Genomic DNA, 17,516 nt, shown 5'->3' on the forward strand with positions numbered 1-17,516 from the left:
TGATGTCTTGGGCCGAGGTTCTTGAGGCTCTTGAACGGATATTCGGATGATGCTTCTTGGTGGTGACGTTGAGGAGTGAACTGGTCCTTGGCTTTGACGCTGAGCCGCATTCGGCTATGATGCGCCATTATTTTCTAGTCTGAGAAAGGCCGAGAGGAGTTGGACTCTTGTTTGGGGGCGGGAAGCAACCATTTGATCTGCTGAACCTGCATATTCTGACCATTTTGTCTGTCGCAACAACTTTAGCCCTATTTAAATTCGGGAACTGATACGGGCTATCATTACGCCGAGAAAAGAAGTGCACTGTCTGCTCTAACAAACCTGTTTGATAGCGAAGACGTCTTGTGATTATGAGTTTAAAAGCCGCCAATGACCCAAGCGATGTGCTACATATCTTCCCACCAAGCTCGTCTGTAGATTAGCAATTGCTGTTTGACGATCACCGTCTAACACAAAGTCGCTGCATAATTAATCCGTCGTGTGCTCTGAGCAAACATGAAATATTTCAAGTTGCAATATTTCAACAACCATCCGACATTACACTCATTGACACCGGTAACTCACGGCTCAGTGCATCGGATACTACCCGGATCTGCGCAAACCACGGCACAATGATGTACAAACTTCGGCGCTTTTTCTTCACGGAGAAATGTCAAACTTGTGTATGTTGTTTATGATGCAAGAATCGTCTTTGAAATGAGACCCTTGTTGTGGTTAAACCCTGACCCGGCCGTTGAAGGTCCACCATCCGGAAGGTTATTTGCGGGGCCGTAGACCCTGAGGTCCGGAAGATGGATTGTCATATCATTGAATTGATGTATGCTCTTCTGTTATTTTTCTTTCGGCAACCATTTATCTGTGTCGTCCGAATAATGAAGATGTCAAATGGAGCCATCATTCTAAGAAGTCTTGTATGGAAAAGCTGGAGGTCAAGTGGCGCCGTGGCTGAGGCTTTCTTGCTGTCTCCATGCATCAAAGCTATCTCTTCCCACTGTAACAATTCGAACCTAAAAAGGCCTATAAAATAAGCATGTTTTAGACGACGCAACTGGTCTAGGAGAGGCAAGAAAACTTAGGTACTGTATCCTAAATGACAAAAAGACTTGGGTGAGTTTAGTGTAACCTAGTAGGCCTTTAGACCAGTCATTTTTGGGCACCCTTGTGAAAGTTCAGAGGTGTTCTTGCTCCTCGAGGCTGGTGAGTGATAGCAGCCATTTCTGGACTTGAAAGTCCCGTCGCGCTACGGTAGCTCAACGGCCCACGGAGGCCGAGACCCAAGGGTGCATTGGCCATTGAGTTTTCATGATATGATCTTTGCGTAACGGTTGAGACGTCAACAAAACCATGACAATCAATGTCACAGTCAATCAATTGATGTATGAGACATCTCAAGACACAATGAGTAATAGTTCAACGCATATATAGACTGTTAATGACACAATCAACAAATTCTCAAGGGCCGGCGCCTTCCGGAGGTCAATCCTTCATCCTCCGTCACAATCAGCGGCCCGCTTCCGATGACTGTCCGGTCCACCCGGCATCACGCCAACTAAACATCGTACGATGCTCCCATATTTCATAACAGCAACATTTCATTTGTCCACGACCTGAGGCTGGGAAAAGTCTCAAACAAAATCTAGCAAGAGAGGCGCCAATGTACGTGATAAGTCATCATATATGTGTCTCTTGTAATGGATGGACCGGGCCGTGAAAGGGTTCGTGCTGAATGAGGCCCAGCCCAGTCATAAAAATTTCGCCATTCTCTCGTGATCTCCCTTCTTCCCCAGATAAACTCGATCGATCTTGCCTCCTTCTTCTCTAAATAAGCTAGTGAAAGCTAAACTTGTCGAAAGATAAAAAAGCAAAAGGATTCTTACCAATTACATGCGTTCCGTTCTTCGCAAGGATCTTTTCTCGCTTGCAGCGATCACGACAATCCCTGGTCTAGAGTAAGCCAAATCGAACGACATTTTGCAACTCCGGAATTGAGGATGGATGACAAACACGAAAATTCGCCCGATGAGAACAACGGGGTTATTAGTCTCAGCAACAGCCCGGAGAGTACTAATGACGCCGATGCGAAGAGTCCTCATGTGTGGCTTGTCGGCGGCGGTATTGCATCTCTTGCCGCCGCTGTCTTTCTGATCGAAGATGCGAAGGTGCCGGGTGGTCATATCCACATTCTCGAGGCATCGGCGAAAGCTGGTGGATCAATGGCGACGTTCTCGAAGCCATCATGGGACACAGGGTATCGAGTATCTGCGATTCGAAAAATGAGTCTCACTTATCATTGTTTGTATGGGATGTTGGAGAAGGTACCGTCAGATATTGAGGGCGAGACACTGGCAGCCAAATTACACCGATTCAACCAAGCAAGGAAGAAATTAGGCGCATCAGGAACGAGACTAGTGAGGCAGGTCATTGACGATAATGGGAATGAGAAACCTGAAGCAGTCGATGTGAGCACAATGGGCTTGAGTGTCAAGAACCAGTGCGACTTGATGAGAGTGGTTCTCGAAACGGAGGAAGAGTTGGAGGGCCTTGAGATTCAAGCTTTATTCGAACCGGACTTCTTCGAAACGAACTTTTGGGATTTATGGTCGTCGCTCAATCGGTTTCACCCTTGGTGTAGTGCTGTTGAGTTCAGGCGATGCCTGCATAGGATGTTGCATGAGTTTCCCAACATGGGGACACTATCTGGCGTGGAGCAAGCGCCCGAGGAAGACTTTGAGGCGATCATCAAACCTTTGTCGCAGTATTTGAAGACGATGGATGTTGAGTTCAGGCATGGTAAGTTCGGGTTATCGTTCGAAAGGATGTTGCTGACCTATGTAGGCATCCAAGTTAGCGGTCTGGAGATCGAAGATATTGGTTCTGATTTTCGAGTGTCTGCCATGAAAACATACCAAGACAATAAGCATGTCTTGATAACAACTGGGCCTGATGACCTTGTACTTCTCACACTCGGCTCCCTCACATCTGGAATGGGTTACGGCACAAATAGCCAACCGCCGCCGACGATGGAGCTTCGTGATTCAGCACCACACGAGCTCGACCCATCGTGGACCTTCTGGGATAGACTTGCGCTCGAGCGCCCCAAGACATTTGGTAACCCCGAGGCATTCTTCGACCGACCCTCAAAGTCAACATGGCTCTCCTTCACTGTCACCCTTCGCGACCCAGCATTCTTCGAGCACTTACGTACCTGGACCGGCACACTAACCGGAGCTGTACCATTGATAACCTTCCGCGACTGCCCCTGGATGCTATCCCTCACAATCCCCCAACAACCCTACGTAAGGGACCAACCCTCCGACGTCTTCATATTCTGGGGCTACGGCCTCTTCCCAGACCAACAAGGCCGCTACGTCAGAAAACCCATGCTCGAATGCACCGGCGCCGAAATCCTCACCGAGCTTCTTCATCTCATGGCCTTTCCCCTCCAACCCACCCTCGAGCGCTCCATCACTATCCCTTGTCTGATGCCGTTAATCGGAAGTCCATTCTTGACACGGAAGAAAGGCGATCGACCAAATGTTATACCCGATGGAAGTAAGAACTTGGGTTTGATGGGGCAGTTTGTTGAGATTGAGAGGGAGGTGACGTTTACGATGGAGTATTCGGTTAGGTCGGCGCAGTTGGCTGTTTATGGGCTTTTGGGGTTGGACAAGAAACCGCCTGGGGTTATGGGCGAGGATCATTCTGTTTTGACGTTGGGGATGGCGTTGAAGACGATGATGACTTGAGGGGGAACTGATCCGGACAAGGCGTAAGGAAAAGCAACAAAATGGCGTGAGAGCTAGGGCATGCTTAGCTTGATCATATGTATAGTAGAACGGGACTGAAAGGTTTTTGTTTGGCACAGAGATGGATGCATGGGATTCTTCAAGTGACTGAAATGTGGTGGATGTTTGCCTTGAGTACGGCTTCATTATTTACAGCTAGGAAAGGCAAGAAAACTTAGGGCCTCAATCCTAAGCAATGAAAAGATTTAGGTAAATTATCATAAGTTTAGGGTACTCTTTAGTAAGTTTATTTTGGCATCCTATCTTAATGTCTGAAGTTCTTGCTCCCTGGTGGCAGGCAATCTTTGCAACAATAGGTAGTCATGAACGTGAATGAATACGAGTAGGCATCAATGCTGTTTGCTTATTGAGGTCTTGGGTACAATAAGTCTATTGTTATGTGTTGTTTGTGCTAGTGAGGGGGGCATATAACATCCAGCAGCATGCAAACCTCGATCCCTATAAAAGGATGAGATACACTCCATCATATCCCCTTTTATATCCATCTAACATATATATTATCACTTTCTCAACATCTATATCTCTATATCAAGCACTATAGGTCCAAAAATACCCTGATACCCTTGAATTCAAGTGGTTTCAACCCAGTGCCCCGTCGACAGTGCCACGCCCGGGCTAGTTCCCTCTTGGGGTGCCCTCAGGGGCGCATCTGGGCTCCTACCTCAAGTCGACGTCAAGCCTGAGGCTGCCTTGCCCTAGCCCATCCGCACCTTCTGCAATTTCTGATATTCCCCCGACAACGGACCAGGCTAGCCTTACTCTTCCCATCTTCATCCTTCTTCTCCTCCCCCACCTTCAACCATTTTCACTTCATCAACATTCACCTCTTCCTACACTCGCAAACAATATTTAACACTTCACCAAACTTTCATCCCGTTTTCTCCTCATCTTTTATTCCGTTCTCCACTGTCACTTAACTCTGTTCCCCCACTTCTTCTGTCGCCGTTGCCGTCATGGCTTCCGCGTACAACGCAGACTTGCAGCAGGCTGCGCGGTTCCAGCTTGACTACATCCTTGAGTGGGAGGCACAGAACCCAGAGCAAGATGTTTTGCCACCTATCATCCATGACTTGATGTCTGTCCGTCCCCACTTGGAACTTGTTGCCGCTGGGGGCACGGCATTCAACGAAGCTGCTGTCAACGCTCGAGTAAACAAAGACTTTTTTGCCGCCGAGTATGATCTTGAGGAGCTTCGCGCTACTTCTTCCTTGGTCACGACACCTACTCGCCAGGTCTATACACCTCTTACCGTCGCTGCTGGCACCACAGGTAAATATCAACACACTCAGGCCATTACATCGCTGACTGACTTCCTTAGACGACTTTCACGTAGATGGCCAGCCGGAGGACCTCGAAGAGGATGCCTAGGAGCACCATTTGACTACCTCCACTACTGCCACTATTGCGTCTTCTTCCGACTCTGCCGGTGATGTCGTGACCACCCCCCCTCGTGGAACTCCTGCTGCCAGTTCTGTGGCGATTGCATCTCAGAGTGGCTTCGCCCGTCTTGATGCCGCTCTTCAAGGTAACGCACCATTTGCTTGTTGTATTAAATTTCTTTACTAACGTTGTGCTCCCTCAAGACGATTGCCCCTCTGACATCTATTCCGATGACAACGCTGGCGCTCCTCCCAAGACCCTCTTGGAGTTGGAGACTGTCCACCCGGACAACAGCAAGATCGCAAAGGTCACACGCACTGCTCTTGCCTTCCTCTCCCAAGCGGATGTGGGTCACATCATTGAAGCCCAGGCCCAGAGTTCCAGCCAGTCAATCTCCTCTCGAGAGGCAGAACATGGGACCCCTTTGAAGGACTTGGCTACTCGCCATGTCGAAGATGTCAACATTGGAGTTGCATCCCCAGCACCAACTTCCCACCTCCACCACGATGGAGATGATGAGGACCTTATTTCTTTTGATGGGGATCCCTCTCCTGCCGGCCTTATCTCGGCTACTACTGAGGATGTTTTCCCTCCTAAAAGCACTGTCGCTAAGGAGGTAGAAGAGGTCGAGAATGGCACTGTCGCGCTCGATGTCTACCCTACCACCAACCACTCTGTTGAGTCTGAGGCCGAGCTTCTGGTACAGACCGCCGAAGGTGTCCCCTTCTCCCCCAAGGGGACTACTTCGGCTCCCGATGATGAGTTCACTATCTATGCTGAGGCACAGTCCGCAGCTAGGTCCATCACCGGTGACGACACAGTTACAACTGCAAACAGTGTTCATAAGAATGACAAGGTTGTCAAGTGCTTTAAATGTGCCAATGACTGTGCTGATACTGTCATCACATGCGCTTGCAATCATCAGTATTGTTCTGACTGTTTCAATGACCTAGTCAAGGCTTCAATCCACGGGTCGACTCCTTTCCCTCCTGTCTGTTGCGAACTGCCAATCCCCGTTAACATCAACTCTTCTGTTTTCGATAAGAAGACTTCGTACGATTTCCTGTCGAGGAAATTCGAGGCGTCTGATGTGGGTGAAAAGGGTGACGTCGGTGAACGGGGTGACAAGCCGCTTCCCTCTCTTCCCTCTCTTCCCCCTCTTCCCCCGCTTTCGGCCGAGGAGAAATCGGAGTACTCTTTCAGCGGATTTGGGTCATCTCAAGGAAGCGAGAATGAGAATAAGTGTCATTTGTGTGATAAAGCCATTGAAAAGGGCTGTTGTAAGTAATATTCCACTAAATCTTGTACCAATCTAACAAATCCTCTCAATAGATTGCCCTGACTGTTGCTACCAATGCAACAGTAGCAGAGCAAACTGTAAATGCCAGTGGTGGGATGCCCGCCAGCGCCGTGAAAAGGGTGAAGCTATCCAAAAGGCGTCATCCTTTCAGACTGCTCGACCTAACGTTGCGCCCTTCCGAGGACAACGAAAGCAGTTTGAGGGGATATTCCAGCGATACAATGCAACACCTCGTGCCGAGACTCAGAATGGGGCTTGCCAGCACCCTTTGATGAGGGAAGTGAAGATGTCGGGTCGATGCTTTGACTGCCTGCACATCCTGCCTGCGTTCCTGTGGCAATGCACACGCTGCAAGTATTCGGTTTGCAAACAGTGTGGCAAGAAGCGGGGAATATTCCTCCGTTGATGGTTCTCTATTGATGGTTCTCCGTCGATGTTGGAAAGGTTGTGGGGATGTATTGATGAGTTGGTGGAAATGGTGGGGTATGTGATGTTGTGACGATGATGGTGATGATGATGTGCTGGTGTCGAGAAGCAGTCGTGATGATAGCGGAAGAAATTGGTAACGATGAAGGAGGGTGGTCCAGTGTACTCTGTCCTTGCCAAGAGTAGATATCGTAGTCTGTAAGATAGAGAGAATGTCGATGAGTTTTGTATTTAAGATGTTTCCCGTTTGACTGGGGACTTTTATGGTGGTGTTTTGGTAAGTTATGAAATGCCTCACGGTGCTGAACGTGACGAAGTGTTTCTTACCTCCGTCCATGTATCTCTGGGATGGACATTGTATACATCATTGGATGTCAGTCAAAAGCAATAGCTAGGGTGATGTGAGTCGCCCTCTGCCAATCCATGTGAAGCACTCTGCGTTGTCTTTGCGACAAATGAGACTTGTTCGATACCAGATTGAATGCATTGATTGAAAACTTGTCAACAAAGTTCTTAGTAAACTGCATGTTTGTCTGATGCTGCGTCCCCGTTGCCTGACAAACTTCGACACGGCCTTGCCATTACCATGAGTTTGCGCAGCAAGTGTCGCATCAAATATTGTTTTTTATAGTTAGATTGGTGACATATATTTTTATTCCCTTCTATTAATAACGCTAGAGCTGCAGAGTTTGGTCCGCGGTGGCATTTCGAGATGGTGAGAATTTCCCGGTGCTTCAATTACGACTTGCTCGGCCTTGGTAGGCATCCACCGAGTGGGAGCCGTGTACTGTATGTTGTCCTTCAACGAGCGCTTTCTGGGGCTTTCTGGACATAAATATCACGAAAACTCGGATTGATATCTTTGTATTTTGCATTAATATGTGCTGTAGTAGTGCTTCTGCATAAAGTCTATGCATACCCAAAGGGCGTAACCTCTGTATCCGTAATACAACATCTCCAATCGCCCAAGTCAGCGAACACTTGGATGAGCTTCAGGTATTTACAGCACTGACACGACTTAAGTTTGAGCTACCGAGTCACATGTTTTGTATCTTGATTTCACGTATCAAGTGTACAGCTTCGGGACACCCTCGCAGTTGACCATGCTGAAACTGCTGAGCATTTGTCCATCCTTATTTCACCACAACACGATACGAATAAAAGTTTCCTATCATTATACTCATACAGAGACTGTTGCCTTCCTAAAGTTATTGACAAGACTTTTACAAAACTCCACTGGGTGTGACGTCAATATGTTCTGGGCAGCTTCTTAATAATCTCATCTCCAGAATCCTTCTGTCACCCATACATGTTCCAAGCGAATATCTTACAATGCTCAACATTCCTTCGAGTCTATATGGAACCTAAACTTCCACTTTACTCATTGTAATGATGCTGGAGCAGGCGGTGGCGGCGGAAGAGCAACAGGTTCGTGCTACTGAGGAGCCAAATGATTGTCCCCCCATTCACTACATGCGCATCCCCCCCCATTCCTTACCACAGATGTAGCAGAACTCATGACCGCAGGAACACTCTACGAGAAATAAGTCAGTAAATGTGAAAAGGGGCTGATGGATTGGTTTGGAGACTTACCCATGTGGATGCAACCAAGGGTCAACTCGATGAGGTGGCCGCACCGTCCACACTGCTTCCAACCTTCTTCCTCCGCGAGAGCCAAGACCTGATCTCTCGCGACCTGCTTCTCACACGCGCCGTTGTGCGCCTTGCTCTTGCACTTGGTGCAAGTGATCTCGAAGCAATTGCTGCACTGCTCTTCGTCCTTGTAGCACGGCTCACCGGACTCGGAAAGGTTCTTGGGTGGAATAAACTTGAGACATTGAAGATTGATGCAATAAGTCCGATCTTTTGTCTTGTGCTCAACCATCTTCTCATGGTACTGCTGTACCAGATCAGATGGTAGGAAGCGTTCGCTGGTTTTGATAGGGATCTCTTCGCCGCAGCATTTGGGCGGGAAGAGAAATTCGTTCTTCAGAGATGCTGTGAGGTGTCTGATGAGGCATGGATGGCAGCAGCTGTCCGAGCATGGTAGTCTCAGGGTTGTCATGATAGGGAACGTCCCCTTGCAGACGTCACATTCTTTCGTTCTTGGTTGAGGAGATGTTTGTGTGGCAGGGTCCTCGGGGGCGATGAGTTGTTGGTCCTGCTGCTCTGTTTCTTCTTCAGGTCCAAAGTCTGGTAGCCCATCAGAAAGGTCGTCAAGCATATCACGAAGATCCTCGTCGTCAAGGTTCATTTCGTCGTCTGACATGTCGTCTTGGTCATCTGGTTCCTCAGTGAGCTGACGCTCCTCCGCGTCTGCTTCAAGTTCGAAGTCTGATACTCCGTCAGGCAGGTCGTCAAGATCATCAACAAACTCATCGTTCATTTCCTCGTCTGATATGTTATCGTCGCCTTCTGGTTCCTCAATGTGCTGATGCTCAAGTGCCTGCGCGTATTGACGATCTCGCTGGTCTCCTGCTTCAGATGCGAGGAGGTCTGCGATGATAGCCACATCGTGCTCATTTGAGACCTCCCGGCCTTGATGTGCGTTCATGACGGATGTTGATAGGAAGTGAAAGCAAGACAGGGCGGAGGATGACGGAGAGAAACTATCATTGCCCAAAAGATTTTTTTACAAGCTATAGGAGTCTAATAAGAAGCCAAACAGGACAAATAAGTGTTACTTGGTGGTCTACAAAGCTCCCAGGCAGCTGGTTCGCAGTGCTAAACGTGAATTACCCTCCAGACTTCTCGTACCAAAGCTAATGTTGGACACATCACTTCAACATATTCGAAGAACTCTATTTAATGATCATATTTTGGTAAGCTTTATTGACAAAGATTTTTATCAATTTCAAGTGCCCGTGACGCCTGATATCCAAGTCCTTGCAATACGCAGCTCACAACCTCTTGGGGCTTCTTTTGTGGGCTTTAGGGGCTTCACTCAGCACTGACACCAGGGCCTCAATGGACGAGGAGACGATTCCAGATAACAGTACGAGTATCTACTGCATTCTGACCTACTTCTACGCTTACTGTTTATTCTTTTCCTTCGATCGTCTCCTCTGACAGCGCTGGAGACTTGGCTGCCCTGAGGAGGGGCCCTACTGGATAGCATAAAACAGAGCATAAAACTGAGGACTTTAGGTCCTAAGTGACACAAAGGCTTAGGTAAGTTTAGGATAATTTAGGATTAATTTAGCTGACTCTTTGACTAGTAACTTAGTTTGAACCTCCGGTGTAGAGGACTCAGCTCTCCCAACGCCTCGACGAAGCCCAAGCGACAAACAACACATCAACCTTCAATCACTCAAGCAAGGAACCTTCGACCTTGGCGCAAGAACACCAACGCACTTCCAGACATCGAAAGGATCAGGGTTGGTGGGAGCAGTGGTAACCAAGGGATCACCACTGAGGTATTCAGCAAATCCGCATGAAGTACCAAGAATACACCTCGCATTGTCCACCATAACCCACATGACATTGGGCTGGATATCAACCTCAACCAGATCCTCCTCCCCATATCTGTAGAACACCTTTCGCTCCTTCTTCTTCTTCTTCTCCTCCTCCTCGGCATCTTCTTTCGTCTTGCATGTGTCGCACGGTGTATGTTCGTAATCGATGAGCCAGAGTCGTAGGCTCAGCATCCGCATGACGCAGAGGTAGAGGAGGAGCAGGAAGTGTCCTCTTGGGTTGTTACTGATTCTTTGGAGGGACAGGGTCGTGGGATTGGGGTCGTTTCGGGTGAGGCCATCGACCCAGTTGCTGTCGTAGACGAAGCCGATGTTTCCGATGATGGGAGAGCCAGTGCTTGTCGCGGAGATGGCGTTTTCTTGAAAGAATTTGATTGCGTTTTGTTCTTGTGCTTGGATTGTGGCCTGGGGTACAATTGTGTGCATCCAACGTTCATCATGGATGATGAAAAGATCTCTCGCCGGGTGAGTCGCGACAATGTTAAAGAACATATCGTCTATGTTGATAACCGAAGCAAAATCTTCATACCACTGACTTCTACGAAGTTTTTGGTCACTGCCTTTCTCCAACCTGTTTTCCTCCTGCCAAGCCCTCTCAACCTTCAGCGGCGAACACATCGATAAGGGTCTGACGTTCAAGTCCTTTACGACAGCCTTCTTCAATCCACGCCATTGATTCTTCCTGAATCGCCGGCTTATGACCCATCGAGACTCAGCACAAGCAGTCCACATCCCGTAGTCCCAATGAAACGCCGATTTTGCCTCTTCGGGGCATTTTGATATGGCGTCGAGAGCGGTTGTCATCTTCCCAGTTTCCAGTTCCACGGTGACTTCCGAGTGATGACGACACGAGCAATTCCTCCCCCCATATATCTTCGGACTTTTGTGGCCAACAATCGTCTCGTGCGACCGCTCATCCTCAGCTTCCCAATTCTCGACTCGAAAGCTATGCACCGCATTGTAGTTCTTCGACGGCCGCGGACGAAGTGATGCCTCCCAAATCAAGAGTCGGACATCGCGGGGCAGATCTGGAAATTTGTGGAAGTGCGGATCTGGCTCTTTCAGAGCAGCCGGCAGGTAGCAGGATTCCATGGCTGAGCCAGTGAGCGTATGGTTTCCATGAGCAGAGCCGGCGGAGGTGATGAAGTTGGGAGAAATTTGGTTTAGCCATGGTGAGGGGAATAATATGTGCAAGTGGTGATGTGTTCTTTATCGAGGGCTGGGAGTCTATTTTGCGCACGAAAGTCAAAGCTGGGATTTTGTTGATTGTGGTGGTGAATAGGATTGGTTGTTTGGTAAAGTTTGATAGAGTTGAGGCTGTTGGCGATTGCTGCTGAGGGGTTGGAAATCGAGGATGGCGGAAGCCTCATTTTTCTAGCCTAGATAACAAGGGACCAATAGCAAACTGGAACTGAATATAAAACCGTGAATCTCTTTCTATATTCCTATCAAGTAGCTTTTTTCTCTAACTCATAACTCCCCTCGTGCAGAGGGTAAATTCCTCTCCCTTACCTTGGTAAGCTCCAGGGGCAGAAGACTTGAGGCCTTTGATCCCAAGAGACGAAAATCACGACATACCTAACCGGCAGCTTCCCTAAAGTTCATCCTAAACTTGCATAAGTGCTTTCTTCGTTTAGGATAGAGGTCTCAGGTTTTCAAACTTCCCCTCTCTTCGGTATGCTGTTCAGGATTGTGTTGAGAGGGAGATGTGAGGAGGAGAAAGGTGAGCGTAATGCATGCCAGGAAATGAGACCAAGCCATTTCTAGATACAGAGACCCAGTGAGAAATGTCAGGGCAGGCACAAAGGTACAGGCAGCAGGGTTTTGTCATCCCCGGGTTTGTACGGAAGACAGCAGTTAAGCAAACAGTTGAACAAAAGAGAACCCAAATAATATGGAATTATCACAAACCCTGTATTATAGATCTCTCTTTGCAACAACCATAATATCTCTTGGTTAGATCTTTATCAACGCGAAGTAAGGTCTATGGTCTGAGTGATATCCATTCCCCCTGGTCAGTAACAGAATAACTTCATCCCCAACAGATTTCAAGCCCAACAGGGCTACAGCAATCACAGATCAAACACGATAAACTTCGTCTGATCTATTGATTAACTGCACGAAATAGCAAGGGATGCTCCTGTGCCTTGGCCATAGCTCCTTTTCAAGTTTGTCTTCGTAGTCAGAGCATTCTCGTCAGGCTCTGTTCCGGAACCCCTATTCCGGAAACCTTGATTCAGCCTTTTTCCTCACCTCGCAAGGCCGTCCCTAATCCGGCAGCTGCTGTTCCTGCATATGAAAAGGGGGTGCTAAGAACTTGATTTGGTAGTACAGTAACTGGCGTCAAGACCTGCTTGACACATCTTGCCGAGCCCTCGCGAGCAGTCAGTGATGGGGCTTCGGCACGCTATTGGAGGGATGATCTTGCAGTTGAGGCTGCAAGATTCCTCGGTTAGGTTCTATCGGCTTCCAAGAACTTCATTCACCCTTGTGTCACAACTGTTGGTCCAAATCAAAACTCTATCTTGGAAATACCTGGTTCGGTTTAACTAATACAGCATGACTTGTCTACCAAGTTCCCCGACATGACCGTTTTATTTCTTGGGGTTAGATCGAAACAGGATTAGGAGGCTCTTTTCTGCATGTTTAACCGGTAATAACATATCAAAGTGACAGATCAACTATACCTATCAGGTATTTTCCTCCGATGTCATCGTGTCAAAACGTTGGTCAAGTCGGAAGACCCGACGTTGAGGTTAAACTTTATCAGCTCAGACCATGTCTCAACTGACAGGGATCAAGATGTGACCGACGGGATAATGACCGCATAAGCGGGACCCCCTAAACGGGCATATCCGAGTGAAAATCCTGAGTCGATCACCACGATTCATCACAGAACCGAGGGCATAATCCTTGGTTATAGCCGAAACGTCACTATGACTTTAAACTCTCTGACCCATAAGTCATCTGGATATCCGAGCTGAAAACAAGGGTTTGCGATATTTGGATCTGCAATACGTGGGGAATTCGTAAACCTGTGGTCTAGACTCGACCCCCCCTGTATGGGCTGTGCTCCCGATAAAGCATTCATTGGCTCTCGTTGAAATGCAACGAGACCCTTACAGCGAATCTAAATTTCCGCCCTTCTCCTCATCGTGAATTTCTTCAGTTGAGAAAGCCACATCGGCTAATTCGCCAAGAAACCGATGCGATAAATGATTGCCGATGTAGGAGGACAGAACAGGAAATTCGAGTGATCACCTCACCTCCACTGGACACTCCAGGCTGTCAATGGTTGACAGGTCCCTAAAAGTTGGGCTTACTGCGCCGCAATGATCGCTACAAGACTCCCTGTCCTGTCGCCTCGTCTCTAATGCCGTCTTTCCAGAGGTAGCCCACCCACTTTTTGTTCACCCGAAGGACACGGACACAGACAAACATCCCACTTTCAACATCACCCCGACGACTTCATCTCGATCATCTCTGCCTCACTTTATCGATCTAGAGTGTCTCTCACCTCGCAGCAGAACGATATATCATCCATGTCTGTGATCTTGGCCTTCACCAGCTTCGTTGCGAGGTAACGAACGATGCGGCGACGCATTTTTATCGTTATCTCGAAGCTAATCTGAGCCTGCCTGCTCCATTCTCTATCCATTGATCTTCATTCGCGCCGTCGACATGGCCGCCAATTGGCATTCTCTCATTGCGAGAGCGTTTGAGCTACCAGTGGTAAGTTAAGTTTTCGTCAACTCTAACTCTAATTGCACCTCAAGTGGCTGATCAGTATCTAGGAGGGCGATGACTCTCGGGTTGGTTCTACGCGAGATGGTTCCAGTGGTGGCACTCTAAGCTCCAACAATGCTTCAAAATCGTCATCGCTACAATCTCTTGGTGGAACATTTATACCCGTCATCATTTACTGCGTTATTTGCATCTTATTCTTCTCGGTTTTTCGCGTTAAATGTCATCGAGTCTATTCTCCGCGAGCGATACCCAGCTTGCGTTCCCCTCAGTAAGCAGCAAATATTTCAGCTCTCGATCATTGCTGACAGCCTTGTAGCACGGCTATACCGCCACTTCCCAATGGCTGGTTCAACTGGATCAAGCCATTCTTCAAAACTCCAGATACTTTCGTGCTTAATCATGGCTCTCTTGACGGATTCTTCTTTCTGCGATACCTCAAAGTCTTGCGAAACACGTTCCTTGTCGGCATGCTGATTGCTTGGCCGATTCTCTTTCCTGTCCACCTTACTGGAGGCAAGAAACTCACCCAATTGGACATGTTGACAATTGGTATGATTGAGAACCAAAAACGCATGTTTGCCCATGTCGCTGTTGCTTATTTGTTCTTTGGTAAGTGCTTAACTTGTAGCGCTCAATGGCACTACTAATTGATCAGGTTTTATTCTCTTCACCGTTGTTCGAGAGTGCTTCTACTATGTCGGCATTCGTCAAGCTTATCTCTCGTCTCCTCACTATGCCAAGCGGCTATCATCCAGGACAGTACTCATCACTTCTATCCCTGAGCGATACCTCGACGAAGCTCGGCTGCGGAAACTCTATGGCGACTCTGTAAAACGAGTCTGGATCCCACGAACTGCCAAGGCTCTTGTCAAATTAGTACAGGAAAGAGAGCAAACGGCAATGCGCCTAGAGAAGGCAGAGATTGCACTCATCAAAAAGGCAAACATGGCACGAAAGAAGCAACTCGGCAAGAACCCACCATCGACTGCATCCTCCGCCGAACCATGCGCCGAAGCATCCTCTGGAGATTCAAGTTCTTCATGGAGGACTGAACCCAGCAGCGAGGAGCCTCGCACAGGGACTCCGCGACATATCGAGACATCGGAAACTCACGTACAAGAGAACGAGCAGGGAGGAATCCAGGAGCACAAGTCTACTACTGAAGTATCTGAAAGAACTAGAACCATTCACAACAACCACGATATACTCGAAAAGTCCGCCGAGGACCCCGAATATGTCCACCCATACGGTCTTAACCCAAATCTCCCCGATGTACGAGGATCCGTCGCCGCTCAATGGCTTTCCGTAACAGCAAGACCCCACCATCGTCCACTGCACAACTTTTTTCGACGAGTCGACACTATTCGATGGTGTCGCATGAAACTGAAGGAACTGAACCTCGAAATCTTCAAGCTTCGACGCCAGGTTCGCCGTGGCGATGGACAGACACTTCCTGCTGCATTCATCGAGTTCGACACGCAGGAAGCTGCACAAGCTGCTCACCAAGTCGTCGCTCATCATCGTCCTCTTCAGCTCGCTCCTCGTCTTTTAGGCGTTCGACCAAATGAGGTAGTCTGGAGTGCCCTTCGAATGCGTTGGTGGGAGCGCATCATTCGGCGTTTGCTCATCATGGCACTCATTGCCGTTGCGATCATATTTTGGTCTATCCCATCTGCCATGATCGGTATCGTGTCCAACATCAAATTCTTGAGTGGTATCGTGTTCCTTAAATGGATCAAGCTATTGCCCAGTCCTATCCTTGGCTTCCTGCAAGGTTTTATCCCTGCCATCGCTCTGTCATTCTGGATGTCGCTTGTCCCGGCGATGTTGAGATGTAGGTTTATTCCCACGCCCTCATTGCCGTCTACTAACCTCCCTAGTCTGTGGTGTCCAAGCAGGGATTCCCTCTTTGGTACTGGTCGAGTTGTTCACCCAAAAGGTCTATTTTGCTTTCCAAGTAGTACAAGTCTTTTTGATCACGACGTTAACATCGGCCGCTTCGGCTACGACCATGCAAATCATCCAGCAACCGATGTCGACACCCAGTCTCCTCGCCACAAACCTCCCCAAGGCGTCAAACTTCTACCTTTCTTACATCCTTGTCCAGTGTTTGGCCATTGGAGCTACCGGTCTTCTACACATCTTCGAGCTGATCCGACATCACGCATTCGGTAGAGTCGTGCAGAACCCAAGGACTCGCTTCAATGTTTGGTACAACCTTCGTCCTCCCCGCTGGGGCGGCATCTTTCCCATCTATACAAACATGGCGTGCATTGGTAAGCCGTACGACAAACCATCCCACTTCTTCTGCTAACGTGCCTAGCCTTCTCTTACACAGTTATCGCTCCTTTGATCCTCCTTTTCGCATGCGCCGGAATGGCCTTTACGCGCCTCATCTACCGATACAACATTCTTTACGTATTCGACTCGGAAATGGATAGCATGGGCTTGTTCTACCCCACCGCCCTCATGCAGCTCATTACCGGACTCTACTTGGCCGAAATCTGCATGATTGGTCTCTTTGCCATTAATTTCGCCTTCCCGCCTATGGTGTTGATGCTCATCTTCCTTATTTTCACCGTCATCGTGCACATGTCCTTACGAGACTCCATCTCGCCTCTGCTTCAGAATCTTCCACAGACATTGGCGTTAGAGGAAGAACTACAGGAGAAGGAGAAGGCAGAAGCGGAGGCAAAGCTTCAGGCAGCCGCGGAATCGGGAGAGGCCAACGGCGGAACTGCTGCCAGCTACTTCGATACGGAACAGAACTTTGGAGAAGAAGAGTTCGAGGAGACGCCGACAGATGACGAAGACGATCAACTTCACGAGGGACCACAAAACTCGAGGGCCGTTGAGGGTGCAGGTGGTCTCAGACTCATGGCGACTGAGTGGATTAAGTCAAGTACAAAGGAGCAATTGAAGAAGGAGGTACAGGAGTCGGGAGTCAAGAAGTTCTTGGACAGATGGATTCTCCCTGGCGATAGGTCCAACCCGGATCAACCGCCGTCCTTCATCCAGCGATTCTTCCACCCCGAGATCTACGAAGACTTCATCGCCTTGCGGAAACTAATTCCCTTCGAAGAACTTGCCGACGCCGATTACGCTGGGGACGAGAAGCTATCTAATTACTGGCCTCCCGAGCTCTGGATGCCAAAGCCCGTCCTATGGATCCCTCGCGACGAAGGCCGCGTCAGTCGCCAAGAAGTTGCGCACACGAGAAAGATCACGCCGATCACAGATGTCGGAGCATCGTTGGACGAGAAGGGATTGGTCGTTGTTGATGTTGAGGCTGCGCCGTTTCCTAGGATGAGACTGGTGCATTGAGCGAGTATGACATATGATAGATCTTGCTATGATACCCTCTTTTGCATATAAGCGTTGGAT

The 17,516-nt window shown here is 48.6% G+C and overlaps 5 protein-coding genes across 5 annotated transcripts; 3 read left to right on the forward strand and 2 right to left on the reverse strand.

Annotated features, from left to right (window-relative positions):
- Positions 1-1,991: 1,991 nt before the first annotated feature.
- BKA55DRAFT_504834 (oleate hydratase) lies at positions 1,992-3,746 on the forward strand (the record flags this gene model as incomplete). The annotated part of the gene is made up of 2 exons (XM_046187130.1): positions 1,992-2,790; positions 2,836-3,746. 2 exons carry the CDS (start codon positions 1,992-1,994, stop codon positions 3,744-3,746), a joined length of 1,710 nt encoding a protein of 569 aa, XP_046052821.1.
- A 1,171-nt stretch (positions 3,747-4,917) lies between these two features.
- BKA55DRAFT_271908 (uncharacterized protein) lies at positions 4,918-7,122 on the forward strand. Its single transcript, XM_046185475.1, has 3 exons — positions 4,918-5,075; positions 5,125-6,466; positions 6,519-7,122. Exons 2-3 carry the CDS (start codon positions 5,317-5,319, stop codon positions 6,890-6,892), a joined length of 1,524 nt encoding a protein of 507 aa, XP_046052822.1. The 5' UTR covers positions 4,918-5,075; positions 5,125-5,316; the 3' UTR covers positions 6,893-7,122.
- Positions 7,123-8,381: 1,259 nt separating this feature from the next.
- Positions 8,382-9,466, reverse strand: BKA55DRAFT_505350 (uncharacterized protein; the record flags this gene model as incomplete). Its single annotated transcript, XM_046187181.1, has 2 exons — positions 8,382-8,446; positions 8,506-9,466. 2 exons carry the CDS (start codon positions 9,464-9,466, stop codon positions 8,382-8,384), a joined length of 1,026 nt encoding a protein of 341 aa, XP_046052823.1.
- A 748-nt stretch (positions 9,467-10,214) lies between these two features.
- Positions 10,215-11,477, reverse strand: BKA55DRAFT_504119 (uncharacterized protein; the record flags this gene model as incomplete). The annotated part of the gene is made up of 1 exon (XM_046187067.1): positions 10,215-11,477. The coding sequence occupies one exon, from the start codon at positions 11,475-11,477 to the stop codon at positions 10,215-10,217; it is 1,263 nt and encodes a 420-aa protein (XP_046052824.1).
- Positions 11,478-14,066: 2,589 nt separating this feature from the next.
- BKA55DRAFT_686525 (uncharacterized protein) lies at positions 14,067-17,456 on the forward strand (the record flags this gene model as incomplete). Its single annotated transcript, XM_046198946.1, has 6 exons — positions 14,067-14,117; positions 14,180-14,400; positions 14,449-14,741; positions 14,788-15,966; positions 16,013-16,408; positions 16,456-17,456. 6 exons carry the CDS (start codon positions 14,067-14,069, stop codon positions 17,454-17,456), a joined length of 3,141 nt encoding a protein of 1,046 aa, XP_046052825.1.
- Between the last annotated feature and the right edge of the window lie 60 nt (positions 17,457-17,516).

This window comes from Fusarium redolens, assembly GCF_020744475.1.
Source record: "Fusarium redolens strain MPI-CAGE-AT-0023 chromosome Unknown BKA55scaffold_4, whole genome shotgun sequence".
Taxonomy (NCBI): domain Eukaryota; kingdom Fungi; phylum Ascomycota; class Sordariomycetes; order Hypocreales; family Nectriaceae; genus Fusarium; species Fusarium redolens.